General features: G+C 45.5%; 1 protein-coding gene across 1 annotated transcript in view; it reads left to right on the forward strand.

Annotated features, from left to right (window-relative positions):
* PKP1 (plakophilin 1) overlaps positions 1 to 22,549 on the forward strand; it is a 68,112-nt gene extending 45,563 nt beyond the window's left edge. Inside the window, exons 6-16 of the mRNA XM_050956170.1 lie at positions 946 to 1,090; positions 2,344 to 2,551; positions 3,887 to 4,064; positions 7,535 to 7,649; positions 8,202 to 8,357; positions 8,703 to 8,879; positions 12,972 to 13,125; positions 13,840 to 14,026; positions 19,318 to 19,402; positions 20,543 to 20,646; positions 22,342 to 22,549. Coding sequence (XP_050812127.1) covers positions 946 to 1,090; positions 2,344 to 2,551; positions 3,887 to 4,064; positions 7,535 to 7,649; positions 8,202 to 8,357; positions 8,703 to 8,879; positions 12,972 to 13,125; positions 13,840 to 14,026; positions 19,318 to 19,402; positions 20,543 to 20,614 — 1,477 coding nt within the window. The 3' untranslated portion in view covers positions 20,615 to 20,646; positions 22,342 to 22,549. The remainder of the gene's footprint in view (positions 1 to 945; positions 1,091 to 2,343; positions 2,552 to 3,886; positions 4,065 to 7,534; positions 7,650 to 8,201; positions 8,358 to 8,702; positions 8,880 to 12,971; positions 13,126 to 13,839; positions 14,027 to 19,317; positions 19,403 to 20,542; positions 20,647 to 22,341) is intronic.
* Positions 22,550 to 23,231: the final 682 nt, after the last annotated feature.

Consider the following 23,231-nt stretch of genomic DNA (forward strand, 5'->3'; position numbering starts at 1 on the left):
GGATCTGATCATGACCTCACTGAAGTCAATGGTAAAACCTCATTGATATCAATGGGAGCACAAACAAGGGAAAACATCATGGCAAGACATGAACATTTTAGTCTCACCCATCCTGTGACCTACCATTTTCCACTTGCAGTTGGTTAATTCTTTAAACAAACAATTGACTGCTAGGGCTTGATTTTTCCTGGTGTTGCACCTTGTGTTGTCATTAGCATTGTGAAGTAGGAGCACTTTCTACCCACTCTGCATAGGTGCAAGGCAGAAGATAATCAGGCCCCTCATTTCCAGAGCAGAGAGGTGCATTTTCAAAGGTCTGGGTGGGGTTTTTTCCCAGGCGTTCCATCCCCCCCCCCCCCCCCCGCCCAAGGCTATACTCTCTTGCAACTCACCTCGGGATTCTATAGACATCTGCAATCATTCCACTGTCAGCGTCCATCCACAACTCAACTTCAAACCTCCCTCTCTAGGCTCTTTTTCTGACAATAACTTGGCCACAAACAGCAATGGCTTTCCTTGAAACAAGCCTGTAATTTAGCACCCTGAATGTTAAAATAGATGCGTATGATCATGGTTATCATCGCGAAATCTACAAGAGGTTACACACAGTTTCCCAGCCTTCTTTTTGTAAACAAACTGCATCATTCCATTATTATGGATGTCAGTGGGAGTAAGGACTGGGTAAAAAACTGAGTCATAACCTGAATACTTAGCCCACCAGATTTCTTGAGTTCATGATGGTTGCAGCTCTCTTTGCATGGACCATACTGCAGTATTGATACATCTAGCTAGATAAACAAACCCATAAGATCTAACAGTAGTAGGCTGAGGGGCTGTTGACTACTTGAATCTGGTGGCATCTTTCAAAGAAGTCATCAGCCTCTAAAGCATATTGCATTTTGCCACGTAGTGACTGATCCATTCCTTTCCCTTCTTTTTGTTTAGAATATGCAATGATGAGTTGGACAGCGTGGCTATGACCATCCAGAAAGCCATACAGCTCCTGTGCGCCTCGGATGAGAAATCTCAAGCCATGGGCGCGTACTATCTCCAGCACACCTGCTTCCAAGATGAATCTGCCAAGCAAGAGGTAAACTAACTTGTTTCCAGCTGCATTTTCAAAAGCGGGCTCTGGGTCTGGGTGCCTTCATTTCAGAAGGTCCATGTGAGACATCTGGGGCCTGATTTTCAAGCAGTGCCAAACATCTTTATCTTCTATTGCCTTCAACTGGAATTCTGGGTTCTCAGCACTTTCTGAAAATGTGTCCCAAGGTTAATTAAGTGAGGCTTCCAAACATCAAGGCATTTTTTCCCAGCTAACAGTTTCATTCATTCATTTATGAGCAGGTGGTTTTGCTAGCCCCTAGGCTCACAGCAATGAATTCCTTTCACAGGGGCTCTGGTTACTTTAAAGAAGTAGGACCAATTCATTGCTGAGACTAATTTAGTCAACTTTTCTACAGAGAGTCTAAACTTGTGTGGCTGCTACCTTCCCCTAGTCTCATCAACATGTATGTTACATCAACTCTAGGCTGCCTTAGACTTAGATTCACACCCACCTCCCCTTACATATCAGCCTGGAATTTGGCCCCTTGATTCTGAGTGTGTATTACACCAACATACATGTTGCCTCTGAATGTGGCCCATGGTTTCTGGGTGCAGGTAAAGCACAAGGGAATGTTGTTATATTACAATTATAAGGTTGTCTTTAGGTAGTTTTTCACTGCAGTAATAAGATTCATGAGGCCGTATCCTCAGGTGATGGAAATCAGTGTAGCACTGCTGAAGTCAGTGGGAGCAAACACTAATTTACTCCAGCTGAGGATCTGGCCCATGGTCATTACTTGCAAGTCTTAATTGCTGACATCTGTTAGTAATAATACCTAGCTCTTTTCCTTGGTAGAGCGTAGAGTGCTTTACAAAAGAGGTATCATTCATTATCCCTATGTTTACAGAAGGAAAAATGAGGCACAGATCCGTGAAGTGACTTGTCCAACAGCAAAGCAGGTCAATAATAGAGCTGAGAATAGAACCCAGTTGGTCCCAGGCCAGTGCTCTGTCCACTAGGACACACTGCCTCACTACTCTGATACCCTAGTCATCAAGGCAATCAGTACAGACTCTCCTGACTACAGCTATCAACCCGTTTGACTGCCTTGTGAAGAATGAGGTGTTTTGGGTCTAGCCAGCCTGTAATACTCAGGGTATCTTTTCAGTTCCACTTAGTACACACTATGCTGTCTTCTTGCGTTAACATCTATTGCTGTGGTCTTTTAATGCACCAGAGCAAGTAGATGAGCTTTTCATGGGATGCTGATCCTTGTCTGTCTTCCCCTTTCACAGGTCTACCGGCTGGGTGGAATTGGAAAGCTAATAGAACTCCTCCGCAGCCCAAACCAAAATGTCCAGCAGGCTGCAGCTGGGGCTCTTAGAAACCTGGTCTTCAGAAATCCTGCCAACAAGTTAGAAACCCGACGGCAGAATGGGATAAGGGAGTGTGTGAGCCTCCTGAGGAGAACTCCAAACACTGAAATACAGAAACAGCTGACAGGTACATGCAAGCAAATGAGAGATCCTCAGCTGGTGTAACTTAGGATAGCTCCACTGACTTCCACACCAGCCTATAACACCTGGGGATCTGGCTCCTAGACATTGGGGCCTGAGTCTCACCTGCCTGGCACCTTGCATTGCCATATGCACCTGTGCAAAGTACAACACTACCAGACCGGCATGTCACTTTGCACTCACTTTCCCCAGATGGAAATGACAACACAAAGTGCGAGGCAGTGCAGAATCAGGCCCCTGGATTGCCCAATTTATCAGCTTTGTTGCTCTTGCACACGGTGGCAGGGGTTCCCAACCACTGGCCCATGAATCAGGTCTGAGACTTAGAGATAACACCTATCTGACCAGGTTTACCACCACAGCTGTGACCATTGAGGGCTTTTGAGCTATCAGGGCCTACGTGTGATCATCTGAGAGCTGTGTCCAGGGCATTCTCAGGGGAGGGTCCCATCCTCTGGCACTTAGTTCCCCTTCCTGGTCTGACAGGGGCTGAGATGTGGGGGTTTATTTCAGAGAGTATTGCACAGTTTGTTTAGCGTCCTAGGCTTTTCCTGAAGAGTTGAGTTCTACTGGGATCAAGTGCATGTGCTAACAGTGGGTCAGCCCGAGTTGATTATAGTGTACTTGAGCCTTGGATAGATGGTTCACTCCCCTCACTGCCCCAGACAGAAATGTATACAGAAATATGATCTTTGAGGCTGGGACACCAGGCTCCATTCTGAACTGTAATAGGGGGCCTCTGTCCTAGGCCGCTGTGATGCCTCTATCGTCTCCCATTTAACTGTATATACTCTGAAACTAGAATTTAGAGTATGCCCAAGTCCCATGGTGGGTTAGAGGGAACGCGGTTAAATAGTAGGTAGTGAGCCTGAAATACAAGAGGTTTTTGTTGCCCGGAAAGGATGGAGACCACTGAGCTAGTACAATGTATTATGGGAGAACTAGGTTCAAGACCCTTCTCAAGATAACATGGACTAGGTAGAAGAGGTGACATTCTGGGTCTGTACTGGGAAGCTTGGTTTGAATTGTACACACAGCACCACACAGGTTGATCATGGAGTGGCATTTTGGTTGGTTTCAGATGAAACTCCCTTGGGATTGGACGGGGAGATTGGACCAGAGCATCTCTCCCCAAACCTGGAGGCTGTCTCAAATGCCTCAGTTGCAGATCTAGAGCTTGAGCCTCTGCCTCTTTGCACAAGTTTTCCAGATATGTAACTTTCATGGAGTTATTCCTTAGTTACAATGTTAGTGAGAGGAGATTCAGGCCTTTACTGCATCGAGACCTTGAGGTCATGTTTGTCTTGCATTTTCTTTCTAGGGCTGCTGTGGAACCTGTCCTCCACTGATGAGCTGAAAGAAGATTTGATACACGAAGCCCTCCCTGTCTTGACAGATTGTGTTATCATCCCTTTCTCGGGGTGGTCTGATGGGGTCAGTAATAGGACAAGAGAAATTGTTGACCCTGAGGTGTTCTTCAATGCCACAGGCTGTTTGAGGTAGGTCAGCAGACAAGCATCGCTCACACCCTTTGTGGCTATGCTTAAAATGGGCCCCTTGTGTTGACGTGTCTAAAATGGATTAGGGAAAACTGGTGCCATATCTACACAGCTGGCAGTTAGACACAAAAGTAAGATTTTCCATCTTTGCTAAAAATGCTACCCTCCTCCGAACGCTCCTTCATAAATAGACTTGGAAGGATTAGATTTTTATTGGTAAATGTCAGTAAACGTTGATTTCACCATACACACCCAACTGATGAAAAATATTTCAATCAATAATAATCTCCATTTACAGACAAGCAAAGTAAGAAAAATGCCTCCTGAGAACTTTTCAGAGTTTGATTTAAGAATATTTACTTTGTATATTTTGACATGTGATGTTCACAATTTGTATTTTAAGTTGTAAACCTTTAGCTTTTTGAATCTCAGCATCTATTGTCATTAATTATTGTCTGATCTCCCAAAATTTCCTGCAACTGCGAACATTTAAATTGATAAAAAACAATGCTTAAAATAAGCACGATTGATATTATCCATCAAAATTATAAGAATGTAAGAATGGCCATACTGGGCCAGACCAATGGTCCATCTAGTCCAGTATCCTGTCTTCCTACAGTGGTCAGTGCCAGATGCCCCAGAGGGAATGAACAAAACAGGGCAATTGTCAAGTGATCCATCTCCCGTTGTTCACTCCCAGCTTCTGGCAGTCGGAGGTTTAGGGACACCTAGAGCATGGAGTTGTGTCTCTCACTATCTTGGCTAATAGCCATTGATGGACTATCCTCCATGAACTTACCTAGTTCTCTTTGGAACCCAGCTATACTTTCGACCTTCACAACATCCTCTGGCAACGAGTTCCACAGACCGACTCTGTGTTGTGAAGAAGTATCTCCTATGTTTTTTTTAAACCTGCTGCCTATTAATGTCATTGGGTGACCCCTGGCTCTTGTGTTATGTGAATGGGTAAATAACACTTCCCTAGTCACTTTCTCCACACTGTTCATGATTTTAAAAAGTTACAAGTGAAATTCTACCAAGCCTATTCATAAAGTTTTCATGGTATCTAGTGCTAGATGAACATTTTCCATTGAACTTGTTTTTCAAGAGAAAATTGGGTTTTTGATAAGATACATTTTCACAGAAAGCGTCTTGTTCCCTTGAAAAGTTTTGATTTTTCATTAGAAAACTTTTTGAAAATTTTTAGCCAAAACAAGGAATTTGGGGTGGGGGATGAGGTCGGTGGGTTTGGGCCAAAATTTTTCAGGTTTCAGCTGAATTTTTTAAAATTTTGATTGCCAAAAAACGAAAACAAAAATTGTTTTCCATTATTTGATGAAAAGTCAAAATTTTCTGCGTGGGACTAAACCTCCACATTTTCAATCCAGCTGTAATGACTATCTCTTGCCAGCAAATTCCAGCTGATTCTCTTTTTTTATACTGGATCCTTTCATTCCAGTTACAGTCACTGGGTGTTGGTCCATCCCAATATAAGTGTCAGTGTCAAAGTGAGAGGCCCATATATGGGCATGGGATGGTTTTATTTCTTTCTTGGAAAAGTCAGAGAACTTCTTAGCATGAAGATCTTCGTTCTGACTTGCAATTTCTTCTTCCAGCCTCAAGCTCCCCCATCATGTTGGGAACAACTCAGTAGGGAGATGAAAAAACTGTATAATTAGGTACTTTAACGAACTGAAGCTCTGCCTTAGGGAGTGTAGCAACAGACCGCGCCCTTACCAGACGCACTAGCTAATGGGAGCTGCATTCTCTTGTGAAACTGACTAAGCAGACTGCAGCAGGGACTGCAGATTTCTCTGCCTGTCACTATCAGCCCCCTGAGGTCTCAGCCTTTTGAGGCTAGAAATCACTTCTGAAGGACAGTGCGCTACTGCCTTTATCCCTCTCTTGGAGGAGAACTTTCCCTGCAGTTACGCAGCAGGATGGTTCTTGTAAGCAGGGCTGTCATCTGCTCCATCCCTCTAAAGGCACTGGAGCTCAGATATGTGGATACATGTTAATGGAGAAGTGGCAGCATCGGGGGATACTGAGAAAATAGCCATCCGAGGGCAGGGGCAGTCTTCTATGCACCGGTTTGTCATTTCTTGTGCCCATAATGCATAGCAATGCCACGGAGATAATGCCAAATTTGAGGTCAGTTTGGGCCTAAAATGAGTCTGTAATAATATCTGATATTGACAAAAGCCTAGCCACTCAGGTTTCTTAAGAGCTTCTGGCTGGCAGGTGTCTGTGAGCTATTGCAAACCACTCATTTGTGAGCTACTGGTTCATTAAAACAAGATCATTTCATGCCACTGCTAAAACTCTGCTGTCTTAGCCAACACCTTGTCCAGAATATAGCGCAGTGAGACCATCACCACTTCAATCTAAGTTTTGCCTCTTTTTCTTAAAACCTGGTGTCCCCTGTGTGAGAGAGATGACAAATTCCTGAAATATCCTGGACAAGCCTTATTGGATTAAGCTAAACCTTACTGAATTCAGTTAAAGTATTTTAGGAGTTCGTATTGTTGTGAGATCGTATGTAGTGTCTCTAGGAGAGAGACATGACTCATGTAAACCCTGGGAAATGTTACGAGCTTCAAAGGAAACTTTTAAACAATGTACTTTTTGAAGCTTCGCTTTGAGGAGGGGACATTTGTGTGCTGGTCATGGTGGTCACCTGTCACATGAGGACAAGATCAGAGGCCCAAACAGTAGAAAGGAGGGACTCAGAGAGACATGGGGGTTCTTGTTCTGAGAAAAAGGTGTTATGGACTGATAACCACAGAAAACCCTCTGTGAGGTTTGAAGGACTGGTCACCAGCCCAAGCCCCTGTTGGAATTCGGGGTGATCTCTGGTAAGCTTATTACTATGCATGTAAGTTGTTGTATTGATTTAATATGTTTTCTCTGTAATGCTTTCACCTTAAGAATAAATGTGCTTGTTTAGAAAGAGCTGTGTGGTAATGATGCTACACTGACCTACGCCAGTTGAAGGTGTGCTCCTGGTTCTCTATGGCAATCTCTAGCTACTCATTTTTCAACCCTCTCTCTGGAAATAACTCTAAGCAGATATCTTGCATGTCCTCTCTGTACATGCATTGTCTCTAAGGAAAAATTGTACTGGTAGGATTGTTCTCTGTAAGGGGATATCTCCCCTCTGGACTTACCCTAAAAGGAAAATCTCCATGGATGAAATTCACCCCTCTGGAGAATAACATGAAAAGGCCTACACACCAGCTAGGTCCCACTTTCATTGTCAGAGTTGAAGTGGGACTTAGGTGGTGCATTGGCCTTGTTCCGTCCTCCAGCAGAGAGGTGAATTTCACCCTATAAAGGCAATCCTTCCAAGCGGGTTGAATTCAAACAGAGTTATGTGTGGGGCTCAGTGGCTGATGGAAAATATCCAGCTAATGGAGCTGCTTATCTGTCTTACTTTATCTCCCTACATTTTATAAAATGTCTTCCTTCAGAAACCTGAGTTCTGCAGATGCTGGACGTCACACCATGAGAAACTACCCTGGCCTGATTGACTCAGTCATGACTTATACCCAGAATTGTGTGGCTGCCAGCCGGCCTGATGACAAGGTACTAGACATATGAGCTTCTCACTTACACACAGTTCATCAGCCTGTGCCTAGCCCTAGCCTCCTAGTAGTACACCCTGAGCACTGAACCTGCATAGCTCTTTTGAAAGTCCGGCTATTGAGTTTGGTGCGCAAATGGATTCAAAGCTCTTTTGAAAATTATGGCCTACATGTCACAATGGTCGCTGCTGAGTGCTGAACGCTTCTGAAAATCTGGCTCTGATTTAGAAGTGAATTAAACTAAATCAGATTAAGGCTACTCTGACTCCAAATAAGAGTGTCCATAAAGGAATTTAATGTGGTTTAACTAATCGTCTTTAAAAGTTAATTCAGATTAACTTTCTGGAATGCCCCCATGTAGACAAGCCGTAAGTAAAATCAGAGTAAGGACCTCAGAGTTTGGTGCATTATATTTATGTTCCGGCAGCAGGGTTTATCCACCTTATACCGCAAAATGTCATTGATTGTCACTAAATATTGTTACAATGTGCATACTGTTCCATGTTCCTGTCTGACAGTAAAACTATTGTTGTTTTCTGTGGGCTGATTTCAGTCCGTGGAAAACTGCATCTGTATCCTGCACAATCTGTCCTACCGCCTGGATGCCGAGGTGCCCAATAAATACACCCAGCTCAACCACGTGGCCAGGAATGCCTATGTGGACAAGACCCTCACAGGCTGCTTCAACAACAGGAGTGGGAAGCTGGAGGTAAGACGTGCTCCTGATTCCAAGTGCTTGCAAAATGCACCGTTCACTCAGCCCCAGTCACTGGGTTCGAGTGAAGAGCTGCCCTGCCTCTGCATTATCAGGGCCAGAAAGGGGGTCTGAGGAGTTACATAGGGGTCACATGTCCTCCAGTTGGCACATCTGGGCGAGTTGAGAGGCTGGCAGCATATGCCAGGCCACACTAGATGTGTCGTCTGTATGCAATAGGTGCACGGGTGCATGCAGATATTTATACATGATCGACTGCCCAAGCCACCAAGGATAACGAAGTGTGATTCATGTAGAAAATGCCAGGCTCCTGGATATCAATCTTTTACTTCCCCTTAGAACGATGAGTATGTTCTACCCATTCCCGATGAGGAGTACAAACCCAGAGGGCCCAGCTGGCTCTACCATTCTGATGCCATCCGCACATACCTGAACCTGATGGACCAGAGCAAGAAAGATGCCACCCTCGAGGCCTGTGCTGGGGCCCTGCAGAACCTCACTGCAAGCAGAGGACTGGTGAGCTCTCTCTCTCTCGCACACACACAGCACAATGGGCTCTGCAGGGGGACAAACACCTCTTCTAAACTGCAGAGCACCAATAGAATTGCTCCACGGTTTCTACTACAGCATTAAACTCTACTGCCATTACCCGCACACATTCGACACAGAGTGCACTGAGAATTTAGTCCACGGATCCGCTGGACACACCCTCAACACTCCCCTGGCTAAGGCTGACACCTCAAACCTTCCTCCCCGCTAGCAACGATGGACATAGCTGCACAGCACACACTCTTCGTGGCCTTCACCCAGCAGAAGTACCCTGGTTGTGTTGTCTTTTGAGGTCTATGTGCCAAAGTAGGAAGGACTGGGCCTAAGACACTGTCTGTCTGTATGCAAAATAGGGGATGGGCATGGTGAATATATGGTCTTGTTCTTGCCTAAACGTTGTTGATTTTAATTTGAGTGAGATGGCTAGGTAGATAATGGTTCATTTATAAGCCGACTCCCCCAAGATGGATAAGTAAAAATGGAAAGTTTTTTTATGACCCGTTCATAAACTGACCCTATAATTCAGGGGTTGGCAAACTTTGGCTACTGGGCCATCAAGATAAGCCGCTGGTGGACCAGAATGGTTTGTTTACCTCTACCGACCACAGGCACGGAGGTAAACTTAAGTAAACAAAGTGTCCCGGCGCACCAGCTGCTTACCATGACGGGCTGGGACAGCAACTGGTGGGGAAAATTTTTGTGGGGGAGAAACTGGGAGTCAGTGGAGTAACCCCTATGGCCACTCCCCACATGACCCCAGCCCTAACCCAGGACCTCCCCACATGACCCCTCCCCATGTGACCCCTCCCTGTCCCACCCCTAGCCCGGGACCCCCACACTCTCCCCATTCCATCCCTTCCCACCTTAGCTGGGGCGGGCCGGGGAGGATGTCTCTGGCCTGGCTGAAGCTGCTCCGGCAGGCTGGGCGGTGCGGCCACAGCGTGCTCCGGCAGACCAGACAGCAGGGCCACAGCCTGCTCTGGCGGGGGTGGGACTGAGCAGCATGGCCACAGCCTGCCATCCCTGGAGCTGCAGCTGCTTTGGAGGCTGAGGGGAGAGCAGCCTGACCAGAAGCAGAGAGACTGTGGCCCCGCCTCTTCCCTTCTGGCTCTGCTGGCTGTGCTGTCTTTCCTTGCCCCCTCTGTTGAGGGGGAGCGCATCCCACCTCTCCCTCTCTATACCCATTCATAAGCTGACTCTCTTCTCTGATGTTTCCCTTTTTTACCAAAAAAATTTGACTTATGAATGAGTATATATGGTAATACATAGGTTAGAAAAAGAGTGTTTGTACATTTGGGTATAGTGCTTAGATTATCCACAAATACAAAGTTAAATTTTTAAAAGTCATATGATACATAGAGTACATAATCAACAATAACCCAAATTTAGGTGAATAGATTTAACAATACAGTTTAGATATTAGAATCCGAATACTCAGGTACATCACTCATGAAAAGTTGTACAGAGATTTGATTGTGGAAACCAAAATATATCAATGAGTGGAGATTGTCCCTCAGTAATTGAGAAGTAGGTAGGTTATCCATTTAGAAAATACAGTCCACAAGGAAAGTATTTGTTACTTTCCTGACTGTGCTTCTCATCGGCGCTCCAGCTCATCCCCCCTGATATTGCTGACGTCCAGTGATGTGTTCTATATAGATGTCCCTTGACCACCTGATGGTGTCCGACTCCATGAGTTGCCTCATCAGCCGAGTGTAGCATTGACTGATTCCACATTCTCTCAGCATTTTCTCTTTACTGGGGTCCCATGCGCGCACAGCACAGAGAGTTATGGCATCCCACCCAAAGGCCGCCTGATGATGCCTCAGAGGAAGTCTTCTGCTGCATGTTTAGCTGGTGAAAGGATGACACTACACTGCCAGCCTTGATTTGCTCAGTCTTTGGACATGAAAAGTTTTAATTTCTTTCAAATCTGAGAAAATTATCCCTTTTGTCAATGGAGTGAGGATCCTCAAAGGGGCATAGGGAATTTGACTTTCAGTGGGAGTTGGGTAGAGCTGGTTGGGGAAACTTTGATGGAACCACATGCCACTGAAATATGCAGCTCTGCCTAAATCAAAATGCTTCATGACATCAGGTTGATTTCACTAGAACTTTGGCAGTTCTTTATTTTTGTGGTTTGCTTCCAAAACAATGTTGAAACATCTGGTTTGATGTTTTTTGGAACAAAACGTTTTGATTTTTCATTTTGAAATGATATTTTGTTTCAGTTTTTAAAAACACTAGATTATACTAATTATTTTAAAAGTAGGCATTGAGGAGAAATGGTTTTGTGGAAATGAACATTTCTACTACCCTGAAACCCCTTTTTTTCTTCAGAATTTTCCTTCGCAGAGGATTTCCAATTCAAAATATAGCCAATTTTCAGAATCCTTCCCAAAACGATTTTTTCTCTTCCTTTAGAGCTGGGTGTCTAATTCCCTTAGACACCTTTGAAAATCCCAGGCTTGCACTGGGATTGGTTATGTAGCTTAGGAAAAAACTTGTCAACAAAGGAAAAGGGAGATTGGTGAGATGAGTTACTGACTCTGGAAGGTAGAGTTTTATAAATGGTAGGAATGTAGAACTTAAAGGAGGAGATGGAATGGAATGCTAAACTGTGTTGCACTGTTCAGCATTCTGTTACCAGAACAATCACCATACTCAGATTTCCTGCCATGAAGATTCCAGGTCTCTTCTATAGAGATTTGTTTAAATGTGGTATTTGTATGCAATTAATAAACTTCATTTTGTTAAGCTGAGTCTTTTGGCTGAAATCTGGGACATACAATGCCTTGTGTGTTAGATCCGTGTTCCTTTCAACTAAGATTTCCAGCATGTTTCCTTATATTGATCTCTGTTTGCCCTCCCCAATTTTCCTAGAGTAGTGCAGGTTTGCCATGAGATGAACTGTAGAGCATAAAAGGCAGCACATAAATGATATGGACGTATGTGATTTTTTTTTCATGGGAATATCTTTTCATGTGCAAGTGTGAATTTTAATGAGCTCAACATTGCAAGGGGAAAACTTGCAAAGGAAATTTGCAAACGCTTATCCTACAAGCTTTCCTCAGACAGATCTTCCCTTGAAGACGACAGAATTCTACATGCAGGTGGTTTGCAGAATGGAATCCTTTAGCCCTTTTGGTTACAGACTAGTGGATCTGTTCTCTCCTCAGTGTCCTGCGATACTTACCTCAATCCTGTTAGCACCAATAGGTAACACAGCACATGTCTGTTCTGCTATCAGGGAGGGTAATCAAGCTGTCTGTCATCTCAACCCAGTAGAATGCACTGGTGTTAGCACTGCAGCTGATTACCCAAAAGGAGAAAAGATCCTGTGCCAATAAGACATGCCCTTATTGGAAGAAAGAATGCAGCTGTCTGGCAACATCATAAAATTGTTTAGCAGCTTGTTCATTGTTGGTCTCTGAGGTCAAGAATTCAAAAAACAAGGCTCCTGTGTCCGTATGTAGGCACCTAACTAAATGGACTGATTTTTGGAGTTGCTGGGCATGCATCAAGCCAATGGATTCACACCGGTGTAAACAAGGACAGAATTTCATGAAAGCGCCTGTCTTTTTAAAAGTATCATTTAGCTGTACAAGAAGTGGTTTGTTCCTCCTGGGATGTGAGGGGTGGCAGGAGAGGGGCAGTTTGTGCATGAAACTCAAAACCCTCTGATTAATGCTGATAGGATTTAACTCATAAACCTCATCAGCTTGTTCCCCACCCCGGCCAAGCAGGCTGAGGCGAGACTGACTCTCCAGCCCTAATATAAGTTGTTCATGGACAGAAAGGGATGCATAGGAGAGACTCAGATCCTCAAAGGTGTTTAGGCATCTAATTCTCATTGAAATAAATGGGAGTTAGGCACCTAAATACTTTATGAGGATTTGGATCCAAGAGGCTACAGAAGAATAAAGTATGATATTGATGATTCTTGTATTACCTAGCTATACTTTCCTGTCTATAATGTCTATAACCAGAAATGCTGTATAGACAACACCTGGCCTGCATGGGTTGGCTGTCACTAACAAATTCTAATTTGTCCCCTAGATGTCCAATGCAATGAGCCAGCTGATTGGCTTAAAGGAGAAGGGGTTGCCTCGTATAGCACGGCTCCTCCAATCCAGTAACAGTGAAGTTGTCCGATCTGGGGCTTCCTTGTTGAGCAACATGTCTCGGCATCCTATTCTTCACAAAACCATGGGTAAGGAGCTTCCATAAAGGCCATTTCCGAGGGGTTGTCTAGCCTCTCCCCTTCTTTCACAAGCCCACCAACTGTTGTAAACCAATCAGCTGAACTATGCCAAGCATCACCACCGGACATAGAGTCACCAAACCAATGCACTGATATCATGCATCCCCTCCCCATGGCTGGTGAGCATCAGGGCTGTGATGCTGGCCAAGAGATGCTATTTGTCCTGACCTATAGCCACCATGAGGAACCCTCAGCTGATGTCTTTTGGAGTAGTGCGCAGTCTGATTAACAAATGCAACCTCACCCCATTAGTGGGCTTCTCACTTGATCCCTGGCATGCTTCATGGATAAGATAAAACAGCTGGTTTCTCTGGGCCTCTTTTTGGGAGAGGGAGTGTTTCCCCTGGTTGCGTTGGACTTGGCTTCTTCGGGTGGTGTATACGGTTTCCCGAACCTCACCGCTTGTGACACCAAGCCATGTTCATCGTTATTGCTTAGATCAAATAGGGCCAGATCCTCAAAGGTATTTAGGTGTGTAACTCCTGCTGAGTTAGGCACATAGATACCTTTGAGATCTAGGCCATAGCTGCTATTGTGTGATTATTAATGCCTCATTTAGGGCCTGATTCTGCAGCCCTTCTGTTACACAGTATTTACTCAAGTATCTTATTGATCTGCACTGGTTTTTATTTCAGTCCTGATTGGAATATTCCTCCTCTTTAGCTCCCCAGGTGCTTCCAGATGTGTCCCGTCTCCTGGCCTTCCAGTCCGGGAACAACAGCAACTTTGGAGATATTATGTCATCTGCTTGCTACACCATGCGGAACCTAATCATGTCCAACCCGCAGATGGCCAAGCCTTACTTGACAAGCAGCATGCTAAATAATGTAGTAAACCTGTGCCGAAATGGGTGAGTGATGGTGAGGAGGAGGCTGGGAAGCCATGTGCAAGCACATTAAGAGACTATGCAGCCAACTTGTGCACGTGCCCATGGGGCCCGGAACAACTGCATCCCTGATGCAATGCTGTTTAGTGACAGTCCCAGCGGTCACTATCTCACTGTAGGGGCTGAGAAGCCCCTGATGTTTGTTATGAGAGATTACAGCTGAATCTCATATACCATCTTGTGGTGACAAATGGGAAGTGCTAACTTCTCAAGGAGGACCCCTCTACATCTACGCTGGGGCTTGCATGGGAGCCTGTGCACTGCAGCTGGGAGGTGTGATTCCGTGCGCAAGTAGGCAGACTCGCACTAGCTCTTCTGGAGCTGCTAACGCTAGCAGTGTGGATGTTATGGCAGGGGCCGTGGCTCAGGCAAGCCACCTGAGCTCAGATCCAGGGGTCAAGTGGGCTTGGACTCTGGCAGCTAGCCTGAGCCACTGCCCTGCTGCAACCTCCACACTGCTATTTTGTGTGAGAGTCTATCTGCCCATGCTGGGAGTGATACCTTCCAGCTGCAGCATAGACATAGCCTAAGGGAGTTAGGAACCTACATCCCATTGAAATTCAATAGAATGCCCAGTGGTCTGTGATGGGATGTTAGATGGGGTGGGATCTGAGTTACTACAGAGAATTCTTTCCTGGGTGCTGGCTGGGGATTCTTATCCACATGCTCAGGGTTTAGCAGATTGCCTTATTTGGGGTCAGGAAGGAATTTTCCTCCAGGGCAGATTGGCAGAGGCTCTGCAGCATAGGACGTGGCTCACTTGCTGGAGGATTCTCTGCAGCTTCAGGTCTTCAAACCACAATTTGAGGACTTCAGTAACTCAGACATAAGTTAGGGGTTTGTTACAGGAGTGGGTGGGTGAGATTCTGTGGCCTGCATTGTGCAGGAGGTCAGACTAGATGATCATAATGGTCCCTTCTGACCTTAAAGTCTATGAATCTATGAATTTGGGCACCTAACTTCCATTGAAAATCCCAGCCCTAAATATTAGTGATGTTGTTATGAATCCCATCTACCTCTTATTCAATCAGGTGCTATAGCTCTGGGTTCTCAGCATTACTGTTGTTGTTAACGATAATCATAGAAAGTGCTTGACAAAGAAAGCCAGGATCATTATCCTAATTTTACAGGTGGGGAAACTGAGGCAAGGTCAACCTGCAGGCCAATGCTAGAGTCGGGAATCAAACCCAGGTCTCCTGAGTCACAGTCCAGTGCACTATTCACTTGGTGCTTCAGTCATCAGCCAGGATCTGAGGAAAGCATATAACCATGGCAGTAGAATTCACAAACTCATAAATGAGACAGAGAATTGTTTGAACTCGCTGGCACTTGGCACCTGCAGGAGCAATGAGGTTCTCCCAGAAGATGAGATGAGCCTTGTCTTGGAGAAAGCTCAGACATTCAGAGAAGCATTTGGAACTGTGGAGAAGGCACACAGGGAAAAGCGACAGGAGGCACAGAATGGGTGGGCAGACTTCATGAGCAGCACCCAATCATTGCACCATTACTTGCTAGAGCTTGTATAGCGCTCTTCTCACCCTGCCCTCCCCCTCCCCCCGTAGGAGCATGGGGGGAAAGGGGAGCTCCAGAATGCCTCTCACACCCCCATTTGGACACCCCTGGCTCAGGGCTCTGTGTCTAGGGCATGCAGTGAGACTGCTTGTTCTCAATTCTCCACCCTGGTTTTGGGGGTGAAACTTTGCACGCACTGATAGGGCCTATTCCACATTCCCCAATGATCTCCGTGCTTGTGGCACTCACAAAGCAGGCCCACTCTCAGCTCCTGGGGACTCAGTGGTGTGTCTGTGGTATGAACCCAACCACCCTTCTTTGGGCTCAGGGCTTTTTGCCTGAGTCATGTCCATTCTCAGTCCCCTTAGTCGCCGAGCTGCTTGCCTGTAATACAGACCAAGTAGACCCAGTCTTAGCTTCCCACTGTCTCAGCACAGAGGGACTTAGGTGCGGCAATACGCCGTGTTACCAGCCCTCACTTTTAGATGCCTAGAAAACCACTGGAAGAACAATGGGACCCCCTAAGTCTGAGTTAGGTGCTTAGGCTCCCTCATCAGTGAATGGGGAGAGGCAGGCACCTCAGAATGGGATCCACAAAAGCCAGCATGCTAGGCAGGGAGCCACATATGCCAGCCACTCGGGGAGGTGCCGAGGGGGTGGGAAGCCATGTTAAGCCCAACCGGTCACAGAGTTTGGTCCCTATCTTTGCTTGTGATCCACAGTCAGGTGACATAGGTGCCTACACCATTTCGTGGGAGATTGTCAAGTACCTGCCCAGCCCCACAGAGCACAGCCAGGGACATGGGGAAGTAGGTGGCTGTCTCCTGTCTAACCCTTACCTCAGTGGCTTAGGTCCTTAGCTGGGATGTGGGGACCCTGCTTCATTTCCCCTTGTGCTTGATGGGAAGGGGTGGGAACAGGGATCTACCTTCTTTCAGGTGAGTGCCCTGATCCCTGACCCCAGGGGTTCTCTAGTGTAGGTTGTCTCCATCTCTTCTTGAAGCAGTTTCACTTTAATGAAATAATTAGCGATTAATTGGGCCACAGGGAGCCTAAGAATCACTCTTTAGTCCAGTGTTTTGGATGCTCACCTAGACTCTGGGAGGGTTTGGCTCAATCACCTGCTGTTTGTTGAGATGGGATTTAAGCAATGTTCTCCTACATTGCAAGAGAATGTCCCAACTGCTGGCCTTAGACGTATGCTGAGGTGGGGATCCCTTGGTCTCTTCTGCTGAAGCTGTTCCACTTTAATTAACTATTAATTGGGCCAAAGCCAGACACAACAACAGGACATCCTCTGTAGCCAAGTGGTTAAGGACTCATCTGAAATGGTGGTGACCCTGACTCTATTCTTCCCTGTTCCAGATGAGAAGAGATTTAAACAGCATTTTCCTTCTGTCTTACCTGCTGAAGCTAGTCTTCTTTAATTAAATATGAATTGGGGGAAAAAACAGCTGTAAACAGCCTTCTATAATATAGTAGGGTGGGGGCTTGAGTCCTCCAGCTACCTACGGTCTTGAAAGGACTTGAACAAGGAGCTGCCCTGGCTTTTCTGTTGACACTGTTCCACTTTAATTAACTATTAATTGGGCCTAAGCCTTAGAAGTCCTCTGTAGTCCATTTGCTGGGGTAAGTCCCTAGGGTGGTAGAGAATTGAGTTCAAGTCTTGCTTGGGCCTGAGGAGAAGTGATTTAAACAGCAAGCGCTCGCAGGCTGTCCTGTTGAAGCTGTTCCATTCTAATTAACCATTGATTGTACCAAACAACTGCTAAGCATGTGAATCCCTCTATAGTCAGGGCCGGCTCCAGGTTTTCTGCTGCCACAAGTGGCAGGGAAAAAAACAAGGCCAGTCAGCAGCACTTCAGCGGTAGCTCAATCACACCACTCCATTCTTCAGTGGCGGGTCCTTCGCTCCCTCTCTTCCTCTTCAGTGGCACTTTGGCAGCAGCTCAAAGAGGAAGAGAGGGACTCGCCACCGAATTCCCGCCGAAGACCTGGACGTGTCACCCCTGTAGTGGATGGAGTGCCATCCTTTTGTATTGGCCACCCGAAGTACCTGCTTCTTTCGCTGGGGCCTGGAGCTGGCCCTGTTTATAGTATAGTGGTTAGGGTGCTCACCTGGAATTCTGGATCTCCTTGGTCAATTCCCCTTTGTGCCTGCTGAGGGGAAGGATTCCACCCCTCTGGGCCCTTTCAATAAAATGCAAATCACTCTTCCGTCCCCTATGGCTGGCTACCTGCCCAAGCTGTGGGAGATCCCAGTTCCAATCTCCCATCTGCACAGGGACCTGAACAGGGATCTCCCACCTCCCAGAGACTGTTGCAACCTCTGGTGAATAAGGACCAGTCCAGCTTTCCATTAGTCAATGGAAAGATTCATTAGGAATTGGATCAGACCCTTAATCTGCTACAGGTTTGCAGCATTCCTTTGGGGATTAGCTGGGTAGAGCCTCTAGTTTGTCACAGGCCGAAAGATTTCTAGAGTCAAAAATCCATCCACTTCAAACATTGGCCCTAGTATTAACTGACTTTCTCTCTCAGCAGAAATCATTGCCTGTAATTTTCATACCTGTTTTAAAGCGTTTGGATCAGTTTTTACCAATGGTCAGTTGACTTATTTCACATAGTCTGACCAGCAGCTGCTGCTGCTATTTGTGTGGCCATGTGCACACAGCTGTGTCACACCTAGAACTGACCACGCCCCCTGCATGAGTTGCTTTCTAGCGCTTCATTGTCCAGGTTTTGGCTAGAGCTGGGGCCAAGTTGCAGAGTATGAACTGGGTCAGAACTCTCTGAAAGTCTGGGGTGGTCAGGGTTTATATTGGACCTGTTATAACGATCAGAGCCAGCAGTGAAGTTTGGATCCAGTTCTGGGTCTAAAATGTTCCAAAATCTTAGGAAGACCTGAAGCAAATGCCTGACGGCCTGAGTCTTGTTCACAAAGTTGTTACTTGGACAAACTCGCATTAATTTTTGCTGAGTATGGATTTCAGGGTTGGTACAAGTACAGGTCTGGCACCCTTGGGATCTGACTGTGCCGAACCAGAGAATTTGCCAAACCATGAGAGGTCAATATTGTAGTGAGCGGGTTCCTTTTTATTTTTTTTTTCACCAAGGCGAACAAACGGAACACCACTTGCAACGCTGCCTAGCCCAGAATTACTGTCTCTCTTCATAACAAAGTGATAGTGTCATTACACAAACTTACTGTATTGCACAAGACAAAAAGTCGATAAAGCATAAAAAACCCCAAATAAAATCAGGCTGGACCATGGATGGTGCTGGACCAGAGAGTGCTGGACTAGAGAGGTTCAACCTGTATTGTTGTTGTTTCTTCCAAGTTGCATCTCAGCTGTCCCCACGAAGCAGCATGAGGTTGTTCCTTCTATTGTATTACTGAGTGATCTGTGCTATCTAGTTCCAAAGGAGTCCCACAATGGCACTTATGCCATTTCCCTCCTATCTTGCAGCTGTTTAGATTCAACAGTTCAGAAGTGTCTCTTTAGCTCAGCTTCCTCCCATTCCTCTGAGTTACTCCCCTTTGGACCACCCCAGAAATCCCCATCCCTCCTTGGCATTTGCCCAAATGATGTCTTCAAGGCAACCTGTGAGCATGTAGTTGAATGATCTCCATTGTGGCTGGCCAACCCTCTGCAATGGTGGAGCTGGTTCACACCCTGCTGAGAGGGGCATTGGTGGGCTGTGGCCAGCTAAGATTCACTGGATTTCTTTGATCCTTCCAGCTCCTGTCCAAAAGCGGCTGAAGCAGCTCGCCTCCTGCTGGGTGATCTGTGGTCACACAGAGAGCTCCAGGGCATTCTCAAACAGGTGAGAAAGCCAAGTGTTGGCATTTTCCTAATTCTCAGGTAACTGGATTCACCCACTGAGGTCAATGAATTTGCGAGGGATGTAAGTCAGTGTTAAATATTGCCAGTGTCTACGAGAAAAGCCTCAGGCTTTGAGAGTGCCCTTAGAGCTGCCCACCAACATACGGGCCCCATTTGCCTCTCGTTTACACTGGTGTAAATAACTCCATTGAGGCCCATGCAGATCCACTGGTGCAAAGCCAGCACAAGTGAAAGAAGCAGTTCCACGGAGTCCCTACTTTGTGTGGCTAGAGGAGAAGTGATTGTGACAGTCCCCAACAAGGGTTCCTTTTCTCTATTCCCACACTTCCTCTTTTGTCCCCAAACCTGCCCTGTGGTCACCTCCCCTACTTCAGGGAAAGAATAATCCATTAGACCAACAAGAGAAGCAGCCAGCATTTGTTAGGTCCCCTCTCCTTCCCCAGCAAAATCCCTAAACTTACAGAGTTGGAACTAGCCTCTTTGCTCTAGACTGGTTTCTTTCACTAAACTGGGGTTCTCCTCCCCACACCATGGAAAGCCAACAGCAGCAGGTTGTAAAAGGATTGACTGAAGGGAAGGGGCAGTGTGTGGAAAATGGGTGCAACTTGTGGGCCTCAAATCCATACAAAGGTTGATGGTGAGGGTTTTTTTCTGTTTTTAACCTTATGGCAGCTCTCCTTAAGACACCAATTCCACCTCCAATTTGAGAAGACAGAGTCACTCTAGCATATTTTGCACATGGTCCTTGCTCAAATATGTATCGTACATACCTGATCTTTAGTGTCTTTCCAGTATAGGCAACAAATATTTCCTCAGCAAGGCGGGTTGAGGTCCTGCTATCTATAGTGGGAAGACAATGCAGGAAAGACTCATTCCCTCACTAACTATAACAGTTTGCATGCACATTGCATGCTTTGTGCAGGCAAAAGATTGCACAAAGTGCATGCAACATTAACGTTTCTGCAAAAGATATAGTGCACACAGCCAACTTGCTGGTTGCAGGTGGTCTTTGAGGTAGGACAGGGGAATTTGACTCATGGGTGATGACGTTAGATAATTAGTGATTTGCAAGTTACCTGCATTAACTGCCTTCCAATAACTTCCATGTCTCATTCTGCAGCAAGGATTCGATAAGAACATGTTGGGATCCTTAACCGGGAGCACTTTCAGGACCCTGTCTTCCAGATTCTAAGAAGAGACCTTCCGCACAGGTTCAGTCCGCAGGTGAGAAGGGGATTGTCACTGCTGGAAAAAAACATGGTGTTCAAGGACAAACAAGATGATGCCTTGACACCAGGAGCAGTGTCATGTCATGTAAATGCTGCTCCGCTCACTTACATTTAGTTAAGTGGTAAGCATGTGAGGCTGTTTCTAGGGCCAATTGCAAATATTCCATGAAAACCCTGTTTCACCATTTTGAGGTGGTTTTTTTGAGTCAGTGACATTTTTCACTAAAAGTGCTTTTTTAAGAAACTTTTGACTTTCCATTGAAAACCTTTTTGGCCAAAAACTTAGTTTTAGGCCAACAAAAATTTCCAATTTTTGGTTTTTCAATAAACATTCAACATTTTCAATAGGGGAGGAAAAAATTCCAGTCGTCAGCTCTTGCTGCTTCTAATGCAGAAATTGCCTCATTCGACTTAGATGTAGGGAAGTCATTTCCTTCCGACTCACATGGTGTGACAGCTAAACAGATGAGGTTGGCAGGACAGAGACTGTACCTTCTCTATGTTTGGACAGGGCCTAGCACATTGAACAGAGCATGTGATGTGACCACGAAACCTCCTCTCTACAACCAGGACAGCCCTTCAGTGGCTTTGTCCTTTTTCTTCCAAGCTAGAATATGAACTGTTCAACATCAGTTTGCAGAATGCAATTATTGGGCAACGCAGCTTCTGTTTCAGCTCTCTCTAGGAACACGTCAGTTCTTGAACCACGAGTCACATTAATCAGACCTTATGATTAGCATGGAATGATTCCCAAATTTAATATGGCACTTAACAGCTTCTAGGCACTTTATGAGCCTCATTAGTCCTCAGAAAAGCCCATTGAGATAGCTAAGAATTGTAATAGGGTCTGCATATTCCAGCTAGGGAACCCAAGGCTGAGAAGTTAGGGTCACCAGGATTTTGAAGTACTCACTAAAATTCATTGCCTCAATTTTTGGTCAAGAAATCTGAGACTTAGGGCCCAGTGGCATGCCATCATTTTTTGCAGAGCATGTATTGCATGCCCCGGGACTGGCTCTGCCTATGGGAGGATTCTGTCCAGTCCCCAAGCATGCAAACAAAATGGCATCTTCTGCATTCACCATGTGTGAGGTCACACCACAAAGAGGACACCATTTTGTAGGACAAAATGATATCCTTTGCACAGCGTGGGCTCACACGCACAGTGAGCGTAATGTCATGCTGTATGGAAGACACCATTTTGGATGCAGATGAACAATCACATGCCACTGAAGAACCTGATTTTCAGAGGTGTTGATTGCCCATAACTCCAACTGAAGTGAACCAGAGCTGCTCAGCATCTCTAACGCATCAGGCCTTTCACATCTGGAGTTTGGGCACCCCAGAAATTGGGGCATCCAAAATTAGTAATTTGCCCCCTTCTGCAGTATGTCCTATGTGGTCAAACACTGTGGGGCCCCCGCAAAAAGTCCCTGTGGTGGGGCAAAAATGATGGAATCAAGTTCCTCTGCACAGGGGTGAATTTCAGCTGTGATGAATAACTTGACCATCTCCACTGAGAATCGTGGTCTGATAGATTCTTGTAACTTTACGACAGATTCAGGGAGGGGAGGGGAACAGCACAGGGAAAGGATGTGGGGATTGTGACGAGTCAAAGGGTGAGGACATTTCTGAATGTGAAAAAGGCATTTTGAAATGAGTAATCAAGGTGTTTGTTTTTCCCTTGCAGAGTTTGTCGTTGGTTCGTGTCTGGAATGACCTAATCCTCAAGGGATTAGTTAGGACATTACAGATATGCAGTGTTTATAGAGTTATTCTAACTGTAAAGAAAACTAAGTATACAATTTTTTGTGGTTGATACAGATATTTGAAAGCATTTTGGGGGGAGGGTGGGGAGAGGAGGAATTTGAGTTCAAAGTTTCCAGATGTCAATAACTTTTTTTCAAACTATGTGTGTGTGTAGACACACACAAAGTGGGATTTTCCAAAGAGATACCTAAAACAGTTAATCCCGCAATTTCCACTGAAAGCCAATGGGTGTCGTGCACCTTCACCCCCTTAGGCACTTATGAAAATCCCACCATATAGATATGTGTATGTGTGTGTATGTATATATATGCACTAAACACAACTGTACCAACCCATGTCATAACCCGTTCTTATGCAAATGTGTAAAACTACTAACTATATGCTATGTGTTTATTTCATTGTAGATGGCCACTGTAGACAGCTACAACCCATAATATTTTAGATGGCTGGTTATTTCTAAACTTGGTGGACATAGGCTTCTTTCTGCTTTCGACTCTTTGTCAAGTCAGCTTTCATATTCAGAGACAGGTATTTTCTCTTATAGGTTACATGATTTCTAAATCTCAAGAAGCAAATTCATGTCTGAGAAATCTCACTGGAAGCAGGGCCTCGGAAAATCTTCTCATAAGCTGTATGTTACTGTACGTTAGTCACAGATAGTCTAGAGCATGGAAGCTGCTGAGGCTACAAACCATTTAAGACACCACAGCAAACATAAGACACATATCTTACTAAATACCACCATTGCTTTCCTAATAATGCTGTAACTGGAAAAGCTTGGCATTAGATAGGCTCAGCTCGACAAAGGGA

This window comes from Gopherus flavomarginatus, chromosome 5 (assembly GCF_025201925.1).
Source record: "Gopherus flavomarginatus isolate rGopFla2 chromosome 5, rGopFla2.mat.asm, whole genome shotgun sequence".
Classification (NCBI taxonomy): domain Eukaryota; kingdom Metazoa; phylum Chordata; order Testudines; family Testudinidae; genus Gopherus; species Gopherus flavomarginatus.